The following is a 19,775-nucleotide window of genomic DNA, read 5'->3' on the forward strand; positions in this document are numbered from 1 at the left end:
TAGGACCTGGGGTGGGGGAGGCCAGGGGAAGGGGGGAGCCCACCGCTTGCCCAGCCGAGCTCGCCCAGCTGGAAGGCAAGCGCAGCATCACTGATCTTCCCCTAATAGCTCAGACAGTTCTTATGTTTTAGTTAAATGTCCCAGTGTGCAAAAAACGCCTAAGGGAGAAGATCCCTCAAAGATCATTCAGGTAAGGGCTGGCAATTCGCCGTGCTCAGCTTGTATCTGTAAATAAAGTTTTACTGGCACACAGCCACACCCATCCGCCACCACATGGCCTGTGGCCAAGGACACTATCTGCTCCGCAAAACCTAAGATACTTACTATCTGGTCCTTTCTAGAAAAACTGCTGATGCTGATCTAGGCCAAACAGTCCAGTTTAATTAAGAGAATACCAAATTTCACCTTTAGTTTCTTTTTCCTGCAGTTTAAATAGAAATCTACAAATTAATATAAAGATCACTTTATACGACAGATTTCTATACGGACATTTTATTAATTTTTAAAAGTTGATTCAATCTTTTAAAATGTACATGACAGCTCTAATCCCCCAATGTACACAAAAACACTGCTGAATTGATAACAAATATCATTTAAAGAAACTGTGTGGGCAGGTGCTTTTCTGAGAGAAATACTCATTTTTCTAGGATGGGCTTTGCCAGGGTCCAATTTCGTAAATGCCGAGTTATGTCCACCAGGGGGCACGCTACCACAGCCCTTGGAGGACAAGCGGCTGTACCGGAACCCCACCCTGACCCCAGACTGTAACTCATGAATTCAGGCTGCTCTTGGTGCAAAGCTGCAGAGCCCCTGCGAGCAGCGCAGACTGCCAGCACTACCAGCTACCACAGGTCTGCTGTGCACTGTCCCCATGGTGCGGGGAGAGGGGGCTCCCCACCCGCCCCCAAAGCGGTTCCGACGTCTACAGAGGTGCACGACTCAGCAAAGGCAGGAAGCCGGCTGAGGAAGCTTCCGATCAGCCTAGGGGGCCATCCTCATCACCACTTCCTAGACGAGGTAGCTGAGGTTTGGGGAAATGGCCCCTGCAGTGGGGAGGGGACAAAGCAAGATGTGAACCATGTGTGCAATCGCGAGCCCCTGTTCCACGTGCCATACCCACCACCAGACAAGGGCTTCGATCACCCCTCCTCAGGTTCTCCCCAAGGGCAACCGGCAGGCCAGGTAGCAGGCTGGCCCTGGAGATGCAGAGGGAGGCCCTAGGAGGAGAGGACGAGACAGCAGCCTGAATCTAGGCCTGCTTTCCCGCACACCCGCAGCTGCTCTTCCCAGATTACTGAGCAACAAGCTGGGCCCCGCAACAAGCATTTAAAGGAAAACAGTTCTCTGAATCCCCACCTGAGCAGGGCTGGTCAGTCCCATGCGAGCAGGGAGGAAATGAGGTCCGGGAGGTGACACAGCCAGCTCAAGCCTGCCTGCAGCGCCCAGCGCCTGAGGGGACCCAGGCTGTGCACTCTCGGGGCTCTGCCCAGCCCCCGACCCCAGGATACCCAAGGCTCTGGGCGGGTGGGAAAGACTGGTTTCAGCTCTCGGACTTGAGGTCAGCCCACAACGGGCACAGAGCTTCCATGGCTCTGAATCAGGTGCTTCTGGGTGGAATCCCCTCTTAGGGATGGTGCTCTGTGTCCTGGGGACAGTAATACGGGGACAAATCCCAACCAGAGGTCCGCTTGATTAACCAAGAGTCTTGAATGGCACTCAAGCTCAAACTGCTGTCGCCCCCTGTGTCCCTTCCTTCAAGACCTGCTGCCCCCGTGGCCTGCGCCTCCAGTGCATCTTCATGACCTGGGAGAGGTGGTGGTGACTTACGAAGGTGGGGAGAGGGGGGACTCGTGTGCTCACATCCCAAGTTGTCATCAAGGGCAAAGAAGGATGAAAAGAGGAAATGGAGCACCCAACAACCTAGGAATAGAAGGACCTTCCTCAAGCCCTTAAGGGGTTTTTCATAAGCAAAGGCAGGCGCCTATGAAAACCTTACAGTTTACATCACGCTCAGCAGTGAAAGACGGAAAGCCTTTCCTCTGAGATCAGGAAGAAGATGAGGAAGCCTGCTCTCACCACTTCTAGTCACCATACTGCTGGAATTTCCATCACAGCAATTAGGGCACACTGTTTTTGTGGAAAGCAGTTTGGCAATTACTCAAAACTTCAGCATAGAGCTACCATATAATTCAGCAATTCCACTCCTAGGTATAGACCCAGAAAAATTGAAAACAGAGACTCAAACAAACCCTCGTATATCCATGTGCACAGCAGCACCATTCACAATCGCCAAAAGGTGGCAACAGCCCAAGTGTCCGTCAGTGGAGGAATGGATGAACAAATGTGCTTCATCAGCACAGCGGGGTTACTGGTCAGCCACAGGAAGGATGAAGTTCTGGTCTGACAAATGCTACATCATGGATGAACCTTAAAATCATTCTGCTGAGTGAAAGAAGCCAGATACCAAAGGACACATGTTGTATGATTCCATCTACGTGTGAAATGTCCAGAACAGGCAAATCCATAGAGACAGAAAGCAGGCGGTGATCGCCAGGGTCCAGGGGAGGAGGGATGGGGAGTGACTGCTCATGGGGACGAGGTTTCCTTTTGGGGTGATGGGAATGTTCTGCAAGTAGACAGAGGTGATGGCTGCACAATGTTGTGAATATGCTAAATGCTACTGAACTGTACATCTAAAAATGGTGAATTTTATGTTACGTGAATTTTACTTCAGTATTTTAAAAACTGTAAGTTCATAGAAAAAAAAGAAAAAGAAGAAATGGAAAGGGCAGCCCAGCAGGCCTCTGGGCACAGCAAAGGGAAAAAGGCTGATGACGGTGCAGTCTGTGCCCCCAACTCCCCATCCCAGGTCCCTCCCTCTGCTCTCACTGCCAAGCCTCAGCCCCCACCCCACCCCTGCCACCAGGACCCTCCAGAGAGAGAGGTGGTGGGCCTGACCCCGACCTGCACCTGCCCACATGGCCCTGGTTATAGGCAGGTCTCCAAGGGTGGACACTCTCTGCCTCCCAAACCACCAAGCCAGCCCTCACCACCCGGCTGTCTGTCCAGAGAAGCCCTTTTGAGGATCTGCTCCAGCTCAACGTGGAGGTGGAGCCTGCACTGGGGTCCCATTGGTGTCTGTGCCCTGTGTGGCTTCTGGAGGAACCCGGCACACGTGGGGAGTGGACAAACCTGGCCCGGCCCTGGGAGCCGCACTGCTGAGGAAGCGGCCTGGGACTGGGGCAGGTGCTCTGAACTCACCAGGGAGCGCTTGGCTTCGGGCAGGAACTGTCCAAACTCGGAGAGCAGGTCCTCCTGGCCCCGGAAGAGGTTGGCCACCTCGGTGAACACCTCCTCCTCAGACATGCCTCGGAACGGACGGCCCTTTGTGCTCAGCTGCTCCTTCTGCCGATTTTCAGGAAAGGGAAAATGAGTCATTAGCCAAGCAACCAGGAGGCACCCCAGGCTGTGACATTCAGGCATCCCACTGTGGAGGAGACAGAGGGACAACTCACAAAAGAATCGACTGGCAGACCCCATGACTGCTGCCACCAGGAGGGGCTCAGCCAGCTGCCCCGCTGACAACTCAGGGTGTCCCGCACCAGCTCCCACCCCCACCCTCTGCTCTAGAGAACAGTCCTGTGTGCTTGTGTCTTCACCCCACGGCACAACTCAGCCTGAGCCCCGGTCACGGATGGGGCCTGTGCTGGGAGCGTGGAGAGGACGTGGGATGGGCACGGTCATGGAAGGACTTGGCCCCGGCCCGTGCGCCCCTCGAGCAGAGGATGAGGAAGTGTGAGGTCAGGGGCAAACCCACGGTCCTCCCGAGGGCAAGAGGGCTGGTTCTGCTGGGTTGGGGAGCGAGGAGCTAGCATTGGGTCTGGAAGGCGAAGAGGGTGAAGAGGGAAGGCAAGAGACTTACAGGCCAAGGGACCTGTCTGCCCAGAGTCAATAAGACTCTGGAAGGAAGACAGACTGCTCTGGACCCTAAAGCAACAAGATGAGGACCAGAGGGGACTCAGGTCCGGAGGGCAAGAAGCGGCCTTGCCCTTTGGAAGTTAGTCCCCCTCAACTGTACACCCAAGAATGTGAGGAGAGAGAGGCGTTGGTGTCGGGCCCTCCCAGAGGGCAGGGCAGGGCAGGGCTTTGACACCACCCGCCCACAGCTGCAAAGGGGAAGAGACAAGGCGCCCTTGGTGTGCCCTCCCCTTCTGGTACCCTGCGGAAAGCTCATTTCTAATCCGGGCACACAGAGCACCTATTTAGGAGGGAGAAAAAACTGCCTCCACCCTCATCCGCCCAAAGTTACTGGGACACTTGAGAGCCAAAGAAAAAATCGGCAAAGACCACTGAGTTCAGAGAATAAACACAAATCATCTCTATACAGATGAAACAATGATCAGACTGAGTGATGCCTGAAGAAATATTATTTAAAACAGCATCACAACATTTCTACTCATCAGACTGACAAAGAGGATGAGGGCTCTGCCAGTCGATTTCTGATGAGGGAGTGAGGAACTGGGCACTCCCATGACAAGGCGGAAAGAAACGCCGGTGCCATCGGCAGAGTGAAGTGTGGCACCATCTATGATGCTGTCACAGGCACACATGCTCTGACCTAGGGACATACCTGCTAGGAGTTTCCCCACAGAGACAGTCAGATGCTCTAATACCTGTTTTGAACACAAATCTGAGACATGTACTAGGGAATGATTTGAGCGTGGTGTGGATTTTGCATTTGCTGATGCAGGATTCTGTCCGGGGCACCATGGGGTGACAGGGGAAAAGGGCACTTGGCAGAGCCGAGACACACAAACCCCCCACCCCCACCCCCCCTCAGATGTTAAGAGCCACGCCACTGTCTGGGGTGACAACATCCAGTCTCATTTCAGGAAGCCTCCTCCTGGTACCTCACGGTGACCCACAGGCTGCAACCTTCCCAAACCCACATCCACAGCAAACCTCAGGTCTTCTCCAAGGTCAAGTGCCGGAGGTACTGCAGCATTCACGTCACGCTCAGCCATTTGCTGTGTGTACAACGGCGCTACCGGTCTTTAGCAGGTGCCTATCTTTTTCTAATATGGTGCCAATAGTTTCTGAATGTCGTGCCCAGACCCCATTTTCCCATAAGTCCCGTGATGGGTGCGGATTTGCAGAGAGCGGTCATTTTTAGGGACATCAGGGCAGAACTGGCTGTGCTCATCCAGGTGCACGACATACGCATGAAGCTGTAGAAGGGAAAGGCTGCCCACGGCTGACCCAAGGCAAGCACTGTGCTTAGATCAATGACCTCAGTTAACCACATTTAATTGGGGTCGGCACCACTAGCATTACAGCCATTCTATGGATTAGAACCGCAAGGTTCAGGAAGGTGAGGAAAAGGGCTCAGAAGGGAGCGGGGCAGAGATTTAAAACATCAGTAATTTGTAGCCAGGTTTATTCAGAGTCTTTTAAAAATCTGAGCCAATGATCTAAAATCAGGATAATTCACACAGAAATTCAGATTGTACAGAAGATTTCATTTTTAAAAGTGGGTTCCGTTGCTTAGAAACATAAAAGGCACGGACACTGTACGTCTGGGTGAGGATGATGTCCAAGCTCTCTGCACAGACACCCTTGCTGCCGGCCTGCCTGTACTCCCTGTCAAGTTCCCTGAAGCCAGCTTCTTGCTCCAGCCCCTGGGCCTTTGCCCAGGCCATCCCGGCACCAAGAGTCCACCTTTCACCTGATGGCTCTGACCCCTGGAGTCTGATGAGGCTGGCAACCATTAACTCTGACACACCTCTCCTACACACGCCCCTTCTTTTCCTCCCTAATCATTTCTAAGTTCCTTCCACCCCTAAACTGAACTAGAGAGCAACAGCAACCATTCATCTCTGTCCACCCAGCGCCTGGCACCAAGCCCAGTTGTAATCAGCATAGATGGAGGGTAATTCTATTGTCTAAACAATAACAAAGCCATCTTACAAAAAGAAAACTTCCTGAGTTCTTTCTTAATCCTTTAATGTGTTTCCCCTAGTGAGGGTGCAGAGGTGCCTCAAAGAGCAAATTAAAATCAAAACAGAACTCCAACAGGCATCTGTACACCCATGTTCACAGCAGCGTTATTCACAACAGCCAGAATGTGGAAGCAACCCAAGTGTCTGGTGACGGTTGAATGGATAAACAGAAGGAGACATATCTGTATGGTGGAACATTATTCAGCCTTAAAAAAAAAAAAGGACATTCTGACACCTGTTATAACATGTATAGACCTTGAGGGCGTTATGCCAAATGAAATAAGCCAGTCACCAAAGGACAAATCCTGTACAATCCCACTCATATGAAGTCCCTACAATAGTCAGATTCATAGACAGACAGTAGAAAGGAGCTTGCCAGGGCCTGGGGAAGGGGGCGAGGAGTTAGTGTTCAATGGGGACAGTTTTGGCTCAAGGTAAAAGAAGTTCTGGAGGTGGATGGTGGTGATGGTTGCACAACAATGTGAATGTACTAAGTGCCCCTGAACTGTACACTTAAAAATGGTTAAAATGGTTACATTTTACATTATATATACTTTACCACAGCAGAAAAAAATTTAATGCAAAAAAAGAGCTAATCAGAATTTTACAGGATTTCGTGAATTCAGATGAGAAAATCTGAATGTTTCTGACACACCTAATATTGGATGATGCTACAAACACCCACAAGGAAGTGTGACCTAAGACTTCTTACCTGGTAAGTGTGCAGGATCTCCAGGAATGACCTGTAGATTTCTGGGTGGTCTAGAAAGCGGGTCTTAATCTTGTTCACGTAGCTGATGGCATTGTTGAATTCCACGGAATCTGACTCCAAGGGCACCTGTGGCTTGTCCTCCTTATACAGCATCTGCTGCTTGAAGTTCTCGGCACAGTCGCTGTGGTTGTGTGAATTCTCCTGACAACAACATCACAGTGAGTTACTGGCGGGTCCAACACCGGGAACAGACAGTGAGAAGCACCAGACTGAGCCACTGTGCATGGGGACAGGCAAAACTTAGCACAGAGCCAAGTTTTTCAACTGGATGCAGAAAAAGCTGACTTCTTGAGGCCTGGAGAGAGGGAAGCGGGGTGGGGGCACCTAGAACACGGAGACAGCCCCTGCTTGGCATGCTGAGCTCCCGTGCGTTCCTGGGAGGGTCTCATGAACTCACCTCTGCCTGATCCTTCTAGTAGATTCAAAGAACGTGAAACTGTGACTGACACACACACTCTACACTTCCAAAAATGAGCACTTGGGAGGAATTTACAGAAAGTGAGTGGTTTAACTCTTTTTGGAGCAGAGCTTTGGGCTGTTTATAAGAGAAGTCTTCCCACACCTCTTGCCAGCCAGCCCATTTCAGCAAGACTTTAACCTGCTGTCACAGCAGGTATGGAATGGGGACCCCGTAGTGAGGAGGGCCCACTGTCCAGGGCTGCGGGACTTTTGGTGCCAAGCAAGTCGTGTGACAAAAAGAGGTGCCCTGAGCAGGCATCGAGCTTTCCCTCTGTTTATGTGGTTTTCTGTCAACATAAACAGAAAACAGACACAGTCTCTCTCCCGGGAAGTCGGCACCCTAATTCACAATGAGACACGTCCCAAAGGAGGTGATATTTATGCTCCTAAACTGGTATTTTTGTTTGTGTGTTGTGAGGATGGCCTCCCTCTGCCACTGCCCACGGCTGTGCTGTCAGGAGAGACCCTGGCATCTTGCAGGTCCCCGCCCAGGTCTCGGCAGGTCGGGATCCCTCAAGTTCAGCTTGAGGTCTTTGTTTACTCAACACCTTCTCAGTGAGTCTTCCAGAACCATCCTGCACCAAAGTAAAATGATCCCGTCTCCCAGTCCTCTGAGCCCCTTTCTTGCTCTATTTTTCTCCGTGGCACATATCACCTTTCTACACATAACACATTTTACTTATTTTCCTGTCTGTCCAACCCTGATCAAAAGGCAAACTCCAGGAGGGCAGGGATTCTACTTTGGTCACTGCTGTATCCCTGGTGCCTGGAACAGTACTTGGAACAGACTGTGCTTCATCCACATTGGGATGATCAGAAGGACGGATGAAGGAAAAAATCGAGCCTACTGTCTCCATCCTGTGGAACCTGGCACTGCATCTGGCACCGACAGCCGACCCTGGGACTCCAGGGAACCCAGGCACGCTGCCGCCCACCGCTGCAGAGCTGTCATCACCACAGACACCTCTGCCAGGCACACCTGCTGTCATGAGTAGGTCTCCTACTGTGCTGGGGCTGCCATGACAAGTACCACAGACTGGGCGGCTTCAATGACAGACTGATCTCCCAGTTCTGGAGGCTGGAGTTCATGATCAAGGTGTCAGCAGGGCTGGCATCTCCTGAGGCCTCCTGGCCAGCAAACAGGTGTCTTCCTGCTGTGTCCTCGCATGGTCGTCCCTTTGTTTCACACGTATCCCTGGGGTCTCTCCATGTGACCAAATTTCCTCCTCCTTAAGGACACCAGTCAGACTGGATTGAAGCCCACTCTAATGGCCTCATTTCACCTAAATTACCTCTGTAAAGACCCTATCTCCAAATACAGTCACATTCTGAGATACTGATTAGGACTTCCAGATATGAACTGGGGGGGCAGGCCACAATTCAGCCCATTAACAATGAGTGTAGAGGCAGCTCTAGAAAGTCTGAGCCAAGGAAAACAGACACACAAAAGATCCAGAGTAGTCACAACTCTAAAGACGATTTCTCCCTGGCACTGGAATTTGTCCTAGGACACTGGGGATGTTCCTGCTGACTGCCTCGGCTTAAGCTCAGAGGTCTGCACTTGTGTTCCTTCAGGGAACATAGGCTTGGTGGTGGAAGGAGCTGGGCAGGGGTGGTGGCGGGGAGGGAGCAGCCTTGGAGCCAAGATTTGCTTCAGAGGAGGCTGTGTGCTCACTGGGAGCTCCCCACCACTATGAGAAGGCATTTGCAAGCACCGAATGCTTCTTCCAATTCCCTGGAGTGAGTCACTGGGATGAGATGGAGAACCACCCCTGGGGACCAGGGCTCGGCAAAAACTGCCAGACAATAATGGTGCAACCACGGTGGCAAACACGCTGGCGATTCTTCAGGAAGTTAAACACGGCCACCACGTGACTGAGCAATTCTACTCCTGGATATCCGCCCAAAGAACCAAACACAGGCTTTCAAACAACCCCTCAGACATGCAGGTTCACAGCAGCCGTGTTTGCAACAGCCGAAAGGTGGAAACCACCCACATGTCCATCAACTGATGAATGGATGAACAACATGTGTTCCATCCACACAGTGGAGTATTATTCAGCCTTAAAAAGGAATGAAGCTCTAGTACAACGTGGATGAACCTGGAAAACATCATGTTGAGAGAAGGAAGACCAGACAAAGAAGGATATAATGGTATATGATTCCATTTACATGAAGTATGCAGAACAGGAAAATCTACAGACAGAAAGGGGATTCGTGGCTGCCAGAGGCTGGTGGCAGGGGAGAACTGGGAGGTACAGTTTCTTTTAGGGGTAATAGAAACTTTCTGGAATTGTAGTAGCAGCTGCACAGGGTTGTGAATATACTAAAAGCCACTGAATTGGACACTTTAAAATGGTTACAATGATGAATTCTATGTTATGTAAATAATACCACAATTAAATTTTTTTAACGTAATCTGAAAAATGTAAAAACCACTGGCCAAACAAAAATAAGCTGACTTTGTTCCATGGGCCATAGTCTGCCAGCCCTAGGTCTAAACTTTCTAGAACAATTCAGGCTTTTGTCTTCTCTGTCTGCACTGGGTGTCCTGGACCAGGCAGTCAGAAACGACTTCTAGACACTGACGAGCCGCCTTATGTGGCCAACATGGCTGCCTGGGTGTCCACAAACAGCCCCACCTACTTAACACCTTTCAAACAGACATTCCAGTCACACAACAGCCCCCACTCCCAACTCCCCACCCCTCCAATCCCCAGCCTGGCTCATCTTGCCAGGTGCCACCTTCACCCAAAGGCTCGGGCATCCTGGAATCATCCTGGACTTCTCACTCTGACACCCCACCCTGGTCCACATCACTCTCTACTCCAAATGGATCACACGGAGCCCGCTCCTGGTCTCCCAGATCCTCTCCTGCCCTCTCAGTCCATTTCTAGTACAGCAGCCAGAGCAGCCTTTTCAGAACTCTCCACTGGCTTCCCACGCTCCTGGCTCTCTCTCTCCCACACTTTCTGCCTCAGGTCCCAACTCCACGAGTTTCCTGGCTGTTTCTCAGGCACAGTCACTCATCCCTACCTCAGGCCTTGACGCCCCCACTGGGAAGACTCCCCCGAAGACACAGGCCGGCCCTGCCTCCCTCATTCAGCATCTGCCCACAGCACCCCCAAGCCCGGCCCCTGCTGTCTTCCACGCGCAGCACTCAACTCCCTCCTGTACTTCTAGCTGCCCATACGTGACCATGCAAGCACCCTGAGAGCTGGGACTCTGAACGAACCCCAGGGCCTGGCACAGAAGAGGGGGTCTACACCTGCCCCGTGGAGGATGAAGACACAAACACAGGAGGTGACCTGCCAGGAACTGACTGATCTTCCAAATGACCCTCCCCGAGGGAGGACGGCAGACCCCTCCCTGAACGTGCAGGGGTCACTGTATTACAAGCTGCAGCTGGTGGTTCATCTCTTTCCCTCTGTCCAAGCAGCTGTCGTCCCAGCCAAGCACAAAAGGGCCAGCCCCCTGAGAGGCAGGGTCCGTCCTGAACGCAACCCAGGAGCCAAGATGCGTTACTTTCCCACCAACATCCAGTATCTTGTTCCTCCAATGTCCCAGAACAGGGGCACAGTTGTGAACAAGACAGACGCGGTCTTGCCTGATCTGGAGGACTCATTCTGCCAGGAAAGGCAAACCAACAAGAAACAGTGTATTTTTTAATTCCTTAGCTTAGCTATGCTACCTTGAAATACATAAAACAGGGTGCTATGAAAATGACTTGGGTGGGAGTTGGGGGCTCTCTGAGGAGCTGACGTTACATCTGGGGCCAACCAGATCTGAAATGATGCTGACTCAGGAGGCCGCAGCTGCGGCAAAAGGACATTCTTCCCGCCATGGTCCCCGCCCCTCTCTGGCTCCTCCACCCACGTCACGGCACATATTTGTCTATCTTCCCCTTAGACTAGTGTTCTCTGCTGAGGCGATTTTGCCCCCTGGGGACACTTCACAATGTCCAGAGACATTCTGGGTTGTCATACTTGGGGTTGGGGGGGTGCTACTGACATCAGCTGGATGGAGGCCAGGGATGCTGTTCACCACACTACCCGGGACGGACCCCACCAGAAGGAATGATCTGGCCCCAGTGACAACAGTGCTGAGGCTGAGATACACTGCACAAAAGGCTCCCCCGAGGCTAAGACTCACTTCTCTTCCTCAGCACCTAAGAACTCCTCCCTCCCTGTTGACAGGACTCATGATGAAGTGAAAAAAATGAAAGGAAAAAAAAAGAAAAATCACATAAACACAAAGCTGTACTTCAAAACAGTGAAACCAGAAAAACCAATTTAAAAAAATAAAGCCCCAGGGCACTTGAAAAGGACTCTTGGCAGCTGAGAGGACACCTTGTTCGCACCTGGTATGACGCAGGGCTGGAAACTGGCAGGTCCATGGATGTGACTGAAAGCAGGTGGGTGGCGTGTGCCCCAAGGGAATGAAGGACGGGGACCTCTCCAGCTGAGGAAGGGCCCTCCGTGTGGCTGCTTCCAGGCACAGCAAGACTGGGAGGCCCCGGTAAGCAGCTCTCAAGGTATCAAGGGAAAGTTCGCATCCAGCCTTTCTTCAAGTTAATAGACCTGCGGTCACCAAACCGCCCAGGGCAGGAGCAGACAAGACTGGTCCGGTCTCCTTATCTCTCCAACAGTCCTGGAAGCTGTGTGTGGGACGACAGCGGCCCCGTGGCTATTTAAAGGAAGGTGAGGTTCATGTGGAGATCCAGCCCCGAGAGCAGTTACTCCAACAGGGGCTGAGAAAGGCGAATTCCACACATGAGGTGCAGCTTAGGTCTCGGAGTCCCTCCTCATGAGTGATGGCAAGGACACCAGCAATTACGCAGCGCTCCGGATTCAGCAGACCGCTTCCGCGCACACTGCTGCAAATGAGACTGCTTTCCTCCCAGCCGTGAGCACTCTGCTTTTTTAATCCCTGCTAAGGCTTTTATCATCTGGAGGCAGGAGCGCTACCTCTGCATCCTGGCGCTCCATTTGCAAACATGAAATGGAAGCTCTGGGCTTCCAAGTTCCTTTTTAAAACTGAGGCGCGCTGAGTTTTGTGCTGATGGTGCAGTCTGCCTTGCGTAGAGAGAGAGCAGAATGTATGTGCCAGCTCCCCTCGGAGAGGGTCCAGCCACCACCACACTGCCTCTTACTGTTCTCTTTTCAAATCCTGACGCCCTAATGGATAGGACACTCTACAATCTCCTTCCTCAGAGGAGAAACCTACCAAATGCTTCTGGAGTAGATTTTATTGGTAACCTTCCCTGCAAAAACCCCTGGGGCAGAGATGGAGAAGGTTCAAAGAGCTGGTTCACTCACACCAGAGCTTCTCAATGCTGTGATTTTTGCCCCCAGGAGACACTGGGCTTTGTCTGGAGACATTTTTGGCTGGCTCGACAGGGTGAGGGCCCAGTGGGTGAAGGCCAGGGACACTGCTGAACGCCCCACAGTGCCCTGGAGAGCCCCCCCGTAACTAAGTGTTAAGCCTTCAATGGCAACAGGGCCGAGAAGAGAAAAAGACAGTGGTTACTTTATAAGAGTAAAGCTCAAACAGGCTTTTTCTCAGGGATTTTGCTGAGCTCAAACAAGAAGAGACTGCAGAGACAGAAGAGGCACGAACCTGTCCCACGAGAAAGAAGAGACCAAAGCCACAAGCCTGAGCTGAGTCAGTGATCCCGTCGGCAGGTAAATGAGGCACAGCAACGATAAAAATAGCAAGTCACACATGCATCTCCACCGCTTTACTGTGTGGGCGGCACCGAGGGTGATCAGAGGGACCACATGCCCAGGTACAAGTGTGGCCTGCTTAGTGTGCTCAGTGGGAAAGCCTCAAGCCAAGACCTCAGTGACTGCGGATGTGATTATTTTGACTGGACATAAAACTGTGTTAGGAGAATGCCTCCTTGGCACGCATACACGCACACACACACACACGTATACACAAACACATCCACTCTTGATTTAAATCCACCAAAGGGATCAATTTGGGATCAGAGGCTGCCTGTGTAGGTGTTTCCATCTATTTTGATTTGACTACAAGCACTTGAAGAAAAAGATGGGATCTTCACCAACTTTCCAGCAATGAAACCCACAAGGCGCGCTGCCCAGCCTGAGTACCTGAGCACCAGGGCGGGCTGCGCTAAGGTCAGGTCACTCAAACCACTGCAGCGGCGTACCTGGTTTGACAGGGGCGACTGTATGTTCAACTTGCCATTCTTGGGAATGTCTATTCTGTACCCGAGAGGAAGGAAAGCGTTGAATCCAACAATGAGGTCAGGGTGTTCGTGGAAGAGCTGTGACACCCGTCGGATGACTCCAGGGGTATCGATGCTGGAACAAAGAAGAAGAAGAGTGGGCAGGAGTGTCTTGCAGAGCAAATTCAAACAAAAGCCACTCCTGACTCCCCTAACCACACCGCATCACGGGCTTCTCAATGGACAACAAAGCACCCTAATACGTGACTGGTATGATTCTGCTGATGACGGTGATCCACTTCAGAGGCAGCCACATCTGGGTTCCCTGTGCCTTCCTGGCAAAAACCAGAGAATATGTGCACTGCACAGCACAGCTCCCGAAACACTGCAAGCAGGTGCGCTCGGTTCCGAAAATGTCAAGACGGCCAACTGCGAGTCCTGGGTTCCAAGAAGTGAGAGGAGGTCAAAGTCCTCTAAACATGAGATAAATTCCTCATTCTGGATGAATTAAGGATTGACTATGACAAATGAGTTGTTCCCTGCAACTGACTGTAATGCCTAAAAACCAAAGGCCCTGCAAGTAAAGAAGTGGCATTAAGAATTCAAGGGGGGAGAGGGGGTCCCCCTGAGGGCTGCACTCAGGGCCAAAGCCTTAACATCCTGCTTATGGAAGGAAACCAGGCAGGCCCTGCCATGTTTCCTCAGATGGGGAAGCAGCCCCGTAGGGATGTGACATGCAAGAATCTAAGTCAGAGGTATGGAGTTCTGGTCCCACCTCTGCTCCTACTATGGGTCTGGGCAAACCCCTGGCCCACTATAAGCCTCAGTGGGCCTACTGTCAAACAGTGTATGATAGTGGGGTTCCCAGATCTACCTTAACTCTCTTGATTCTGTGCGGATGCAAACTGCTAATGTGTTTTAAACGGCTTCTAAGTGCTAGGTTCCTTACTAAGCACATTTTATGCACATTATTTCCAAGCAGGCCTGGGACTCGGTTGAGGTCAGGAAGGCACTCACCTTGGGAACAAGAATTTAAAGGGGAGAGAGTGTCAAAACATTCAATAATCAAGATAAATAACATTTTCGTGCAGGGCTTGAAAAAAATCAAAATTAATTTTTAAAAACCCTCAATGAACGAAATTCATTTAAAAATCAACATTTTGAGTAAAGGTAGGATGGGACCCTGTGCTTGCTAGACTGCCTCCCTCACCTCACCCCATCCCTGCCGTCGTTCCAGAAGCCCCTCAACAGCTCCACCAAGGGGTCCCATTTTCTGAGGTTCTAAGAAGTTCCACGACCTGCGCAAGGTCACCCTGTTGAGGGGCAGCCGGGGCTGGGGACTCCCACTCTTTTCAGGCAGACTGCGGCCCACGGCGGCCCCCCGGGGTGGGTAGGGGCCCCACAGGTACCTCTGGCTTTTGAACTCCTTCATGATCTCCAGGAAGCCGTTGTAAGTGGCTGGGTCGCTACCGAATCGGATCTTCACCTGGTCCAGGTAGGTGAGGGCGTCCTCCACCTGCGGGGAGGGGGAGGGTCCCGGTGGGCTACGGTCGACCGAGGAGGGAAAGGGGCAGGGGTCCCTGGCGGGAGAGGGACGGGCCGGGTCCCCGAAGGGCGTAGGTGAGGAGTCGGGGGTCCCGGGCCGCGCATAGGGGAGGCCGAGGCGGGGCCGGGGCCGGGCGGGGCCCGGGTTGGGGGCGTCGGCCTGTGGGGGCTGGACAACCGAGTCCCCGAGGGAGGGCTGGGGCACGACTCACGTGCACTGGCAGTTTCTCGTGGCCGGCAGAGCCCGAGCGACCCCAGCGGGCGCCGCTCAGCCCCCTGCCCGCGGGGCCGCCGCTGCCGCCGCCAGCGTGCGCCATGTTGGAAGTCGGAGCCGCGGCCCGCCCCGCCCCCGCCCGAGGGCTGGCCGCGCATGCGCGGGCTCCGCCTAGGGGGCGGGGTCTGGCGGCTCCAGGGAAGGCGGGGTTCCTTGAGGGCTCACTCTAGGTTCTTACTCCTAAAATTGAAACGTGAATAATGCTTTATATACCACGGATAAACCAACCAAGACCTGCCACCTGCTTTTGTCCCACGTCACAAGCAAGCTCAGAGTGATTTTTACAATTTTAAAAGTTGGGGAAAATCCAGGAAACAAGACTATTCCGCGACACGTGAAAAATGTATGAAATTCAAATTTCAGTGTTTGTAAAATAAAGTCTTACTGGAACGCAGTCACGCCTACTTGTTTATCTATCATCTATGGCTATTTTTGCACTACACAGCCGGTGAATAGCTGCGACAGATGCTAAGATCTACACAGTCTGATGTATTTACTGAAAAATGTTGTGGACCCCAGCTTTAAAGGGTTGATGTGACAACTGTGTATGGCCACACAGCACCCTAATGTAGGGCCCTGCGGTGAACTTCTGCTAAATTGCTCTTGATTAGTTCTGCTCCTCCTATCTTCACTTCTCTAGTCCTGACCCCATCAGTTCCCCCACTGGATCAGTTCAGGAGCCTCTTAACCAGTTTTTCCAGTCCCAGGGCTATCAAGAACTGAGATCATTCCACAGCTGTTTTCAAACCCAAGGCCTTCCTTTTTTTGGTAAGTAGAATCCAAGCACCTACCTGCAGCATTGAAGGCAGTAAGAACTTGGCCCTTACAAACCTTTTCTAGGCAGAATTTTCCACCCAGGCAAGCTGTCCTCTATCTGTACAGCGCCTCCTGACAGTGCCTGCCTAGCCTGGCTGCTTACTGGCCCCGTGCATTGGCACATACCATTTCCTTTGCCAGAAGCCCTGCTCTATCTCTTCATTACACAGAAAACACCCTACACATCCTTCAAACTACAACCCAGATGTCCTGTCTTTCAAGAAGCTACGCTCCTCTGCCAGAGGCAGACCCCTTCTCTGCCATCTCACAGTCCCTTGTACACCATCTTCGTTTGGTATCTCTTTTTATATGTGAAGAGGTGCAGGAAAGCTGAGAATACATTGGCAATGAATGCATCATTTGCCAGTGGTCAGGAGTAGAATGGTGAACAAAATCTACAAGGCTTTTCTCTCCCACAGCCATCAGTCCTTCAAGAAGGATACTAATCAAATAATCACACACGCAGAGGGAGGGTATAGCTCAGTGGTAGCGCGCATGCTTAGCATGCAGGAGGTCCTGGGTTCAATCCCCAGTAATCTCCATTAAAAATAAGTAAATAATCACATATTGAAATATAAAGTTTCAGCTGTAACAGATACTTCAAATAGAAGGTACAAGTGTAATAGTTACTCTGTTCCAGTTACTATGGCTGTATAAGAAGCCATCTCAAGATTTTAAGGTTTACAATGACAAGAACATTTGTTTTGCTCTCCAATCTGCAACTTGGGCAGGCTTGGCAAGGATAGCTCATCCCTGGCCCTTCAGTGTCAGCTGAGTGGCTGGAAGGCTGAGGCTCGAATCCTCTGAAGATTTACTCACATGTCCATCAGTTGCTTCTGGCTGTAGGTTGAGGCTGGTGCTAGGGCTGTTGCCAAGAATACCTACATGTGACCTCCTTATGCAGCCTGAGATTCCTTACAATATGGCAGCTGAGTCCCAAGACCAGTCATCCTGAGAGGAGCAAGTTAGCCAGGTGGAAGCCTTGTAGCCTTTTTCTGATCCACCCTTGCAAGTCACACAGACTCAAAAGTCCCTCCCAAATTCAAGGAAAAGACAAACAGCCCCCAGAACCTGGGAAGTAGCCAGATTCTGCAATAACATGGGGGATAGGAAATAATGCTATGACCATTTTTGGACAATATCTTCTGTCACCCAAGGGACTTAACCCAGTCTGGCAGGGGATGAGAAAGTCTTCCAAGAGGAGGTGGCATTCTAGTTGAGTTTTGAAGTACATGTAGGCGTTCACTATGAAAGTCAGAGGGACTGGCTGTGCAAAGGCCCTGTGGTGAGAAAGAGTGTGGCACATTTGAAGAACTTAAAAAAAAGAAGAAAAGACCGGTGTTCTTGGACTGCAGAGGAATTGGAGGGAGAGAGAAGGTGCAGAATTAGAGTGGAGAGGACAGAAGGGACAGACCACTTATTCTTATGGGATGAGGAATGACTTAAGGCTTCCAGTCTTGACATTTAGTACTGGTAGAAACTGCGTATGGGTTCTATGCAAGGAGCTGTTTGAGCAGCTTTGAAATTGGAAGCAAATGTTCTGACTACTACTCTGCAGAGAAGTGATTGGAGGGGAGCCAGGGAAGATGCAGGGAGGCTGTTTCAGTGTTTCGGCAGGCAAGGATGATGGTGACTTAGGTCAGGATGGGAGCAGTTGAGGTGGAGAGAAAGGGGTGGAAGGAAGTGATATTCAGAACGTACAGTAAAGAGGGCGTGGTGCCAGGTGGATATAGGGATGAGGGGGAAAGAAGCATCAAGGATGCATGGCTCCCAGCCCACAAGGGAATTCTGTTCAGTCTCAGTGTATTCCTGTCTGAACCAGACTCTGAGGCCACCAGAATCTGGGCAGTCTTTTTCACAACACCACCTCCTGGCAACAATCGGCATGTGTGGGCTTCTGATATGCCATGGAGTCCTCACACAATGCTCCTCTCCCACAAGCATCACTTTCACTATTCCATTCTTTTAATAGGTCTCATAGAGTCAGAGGAAATCCTCACTCATTTGGCGAACAGGCAACCACAATCCAATCCCACCTCGGGTATGTATGAGTTCTGAAGGATGCATGGATTCAGGTATGCGTGTGTGTGAGTGCATGTGTGTGTGTGAGTGCATGTGTTCAACATGTGGCCAATTGTATACGTACATCTTTTCATTTTTATTTTTATAAAGCATAAAAAGTTGCTAAGCTGATTTTTTCTTTACCATTCTCGTCTACACAGATTAAATTGAAATCCTCACAGATAAACAACAAGGACCTACTGTATAGCACAGGGAACTATATTCAACATCTTGTAATAACCTATAATGGAAAAGAATCTGAAAAAGAATAAACACACACACACACACACACAAATGAATTCACTTTGCTGTAGGCCAGAAACTAATACAACATCGTAAATTAACTATACTTCAATAAAAAATTTTAAATGGTTTGTATAAAAATTAAAAAATCCTTAAACATTTTTTTAAAGTAGAAGAAAATGAAAACCTTAATGTTGACTGTTTAGATAGACAGTTCAGATAAAATTGGAACACAAATTTCCTTACCATTTGTCTAATTTAGTGGCATTAAGATAAGATTCTTAGATAGGTCTTGGGTTGGGTAGTGTTTTGGCAAGGTTAAGAAGACAAGATCAAATGATCCTATTTTGAATAAATCTAAGTCTTCTCAGGTGGCAAACTTCAGGACTAAAATCTCTAGTGTTGTGGCAGAATTCTAAGGCTGCCAGAGATTCTCACACCCTGGTATGAGCAACTTGACTTATCTCCCATCCTGGAGTGTGGGTGGGCCTGGGAACATAGTGGATGTCATGCCTACATTTAGGTGATGCTACATGGCCAAGGTGAAGGGAATTTGCAGGTGTATTTAAGGTCCCAAGTGAGTTGATTTTGAATTAATCAGAAGGCAGATTATTCCTAATGGGCCTGACCTAATCAGTGGCACCCTTTAAAAGATAATCTGTGGGGGGAAGGTATAGCTCAGTGGTAGAGCGCACACTTAGCATGCATGGGTCCTGCGTTCTATCTCCAATACCTCCATTAAAACTAACAAACAAACAAACCTAGTTGCCTCCCCCTCCCCAAATTAATTAATTAAAAAAAAAAAGATAACCTGGAGGTCACAGCCTTGAAGCAGTAGAGAGGTGTGATGATGCTGGCCTTGAAGGAAGAACCAGCCACGTTGTAACTGCTTATGGACCAGGGCTCTGAGCCTCTCAGTGAGATCTCAGCCTGGCTGACACCTTGTGGGACCCTGAACAGAGAACCCAGCCACACTGTGCCCAGACTCCTGACCCACAGCTACAGTGAGAGAATGAATGACTGTTAGTCTCAGCTGCTAAATTTGTGGTAATTTGTGGGGCAGAAACTGATAACTAATTACCAGGAAGTAGTCTTATTACAGCCGTTTACCCTGTGATGATGAGGTGCCAATGCTGGTTCTTCAAGTGGAACCAATGTACCACTCTGGTGGGGTATGTTGACAATGCAGGTGGGGCAAGGGTACAGCTCAGTGGTAGAGCGCCTGCTTAGCATGCACGGGGTCCTGGGTTCAATCCCCAGTACCTCCATTAAAAAAAAAAATGAATAAACAGATAATGGAGGAAATGACACATGTGTAGGGGCAGGGGATATATGAGAAATCTCTGTACCTTTCACTCAATTTTACTGTGAACCTAAAATCACTCCTGAAAATAGTCTATTTTTAAAAAATTT

At 50.5% G+C, this 19,775-nt stretch overlaps 1 protein-coding gene across 1 annotated transcript in view; it reads right to left on the reverse strand.

The window, feature by feature from the left end:
* SIN3B (SIN3 transcription regulator family member B) overlaps nt 1-15,322 on the reverse strand; it is a 35,822-nt gene extending 20,500 nt beyond the window's left edge. Inside the window, exons 1-5 of the mRNA XM_032465350.1 lie at nt 15,181-15,322; nt 14,833-14,939; nt 13,406-13,559; nt 6,712-6,912; nt 3,262-3,405 (exon numbers count right to left, since the gene is read on the reverse strand). Of these exons, the coding sequence (XP_032321241.1) occupies nt 3,262-3,405; nt 6,712-6,912; nt 13,406-13,559; nt 14,833-14,939; nt 15,181-15,285 (711 nt within the window). The 5' untranslated portion in view covers nt 15,286-15,322. The remainder of the gene's footprint in view (nt 1-3,261; nt 3,406-6,711; nt 6,913-13,405; nt 13,560-14,832; nt 14,940-15,180) is intronic.
* Nucleotides 15,323-19,775: the final 4,453 nt, after the last annotated feature.

This window comes from Camelus ferus, chromosome 22 (assembly GCF_009834535.1).
Source record: "Camelus ferus isolate YT-003-E chromosome 22, BCGSAC_Cfer_1.0, whole genome shotgun sequence".
Classification (NCBI taxonomy): Eukaryota; Metazoa; Chordata; class Mammalia; order Artiodactyla; family Camelidae; genus Camelus; species Camelus ferus.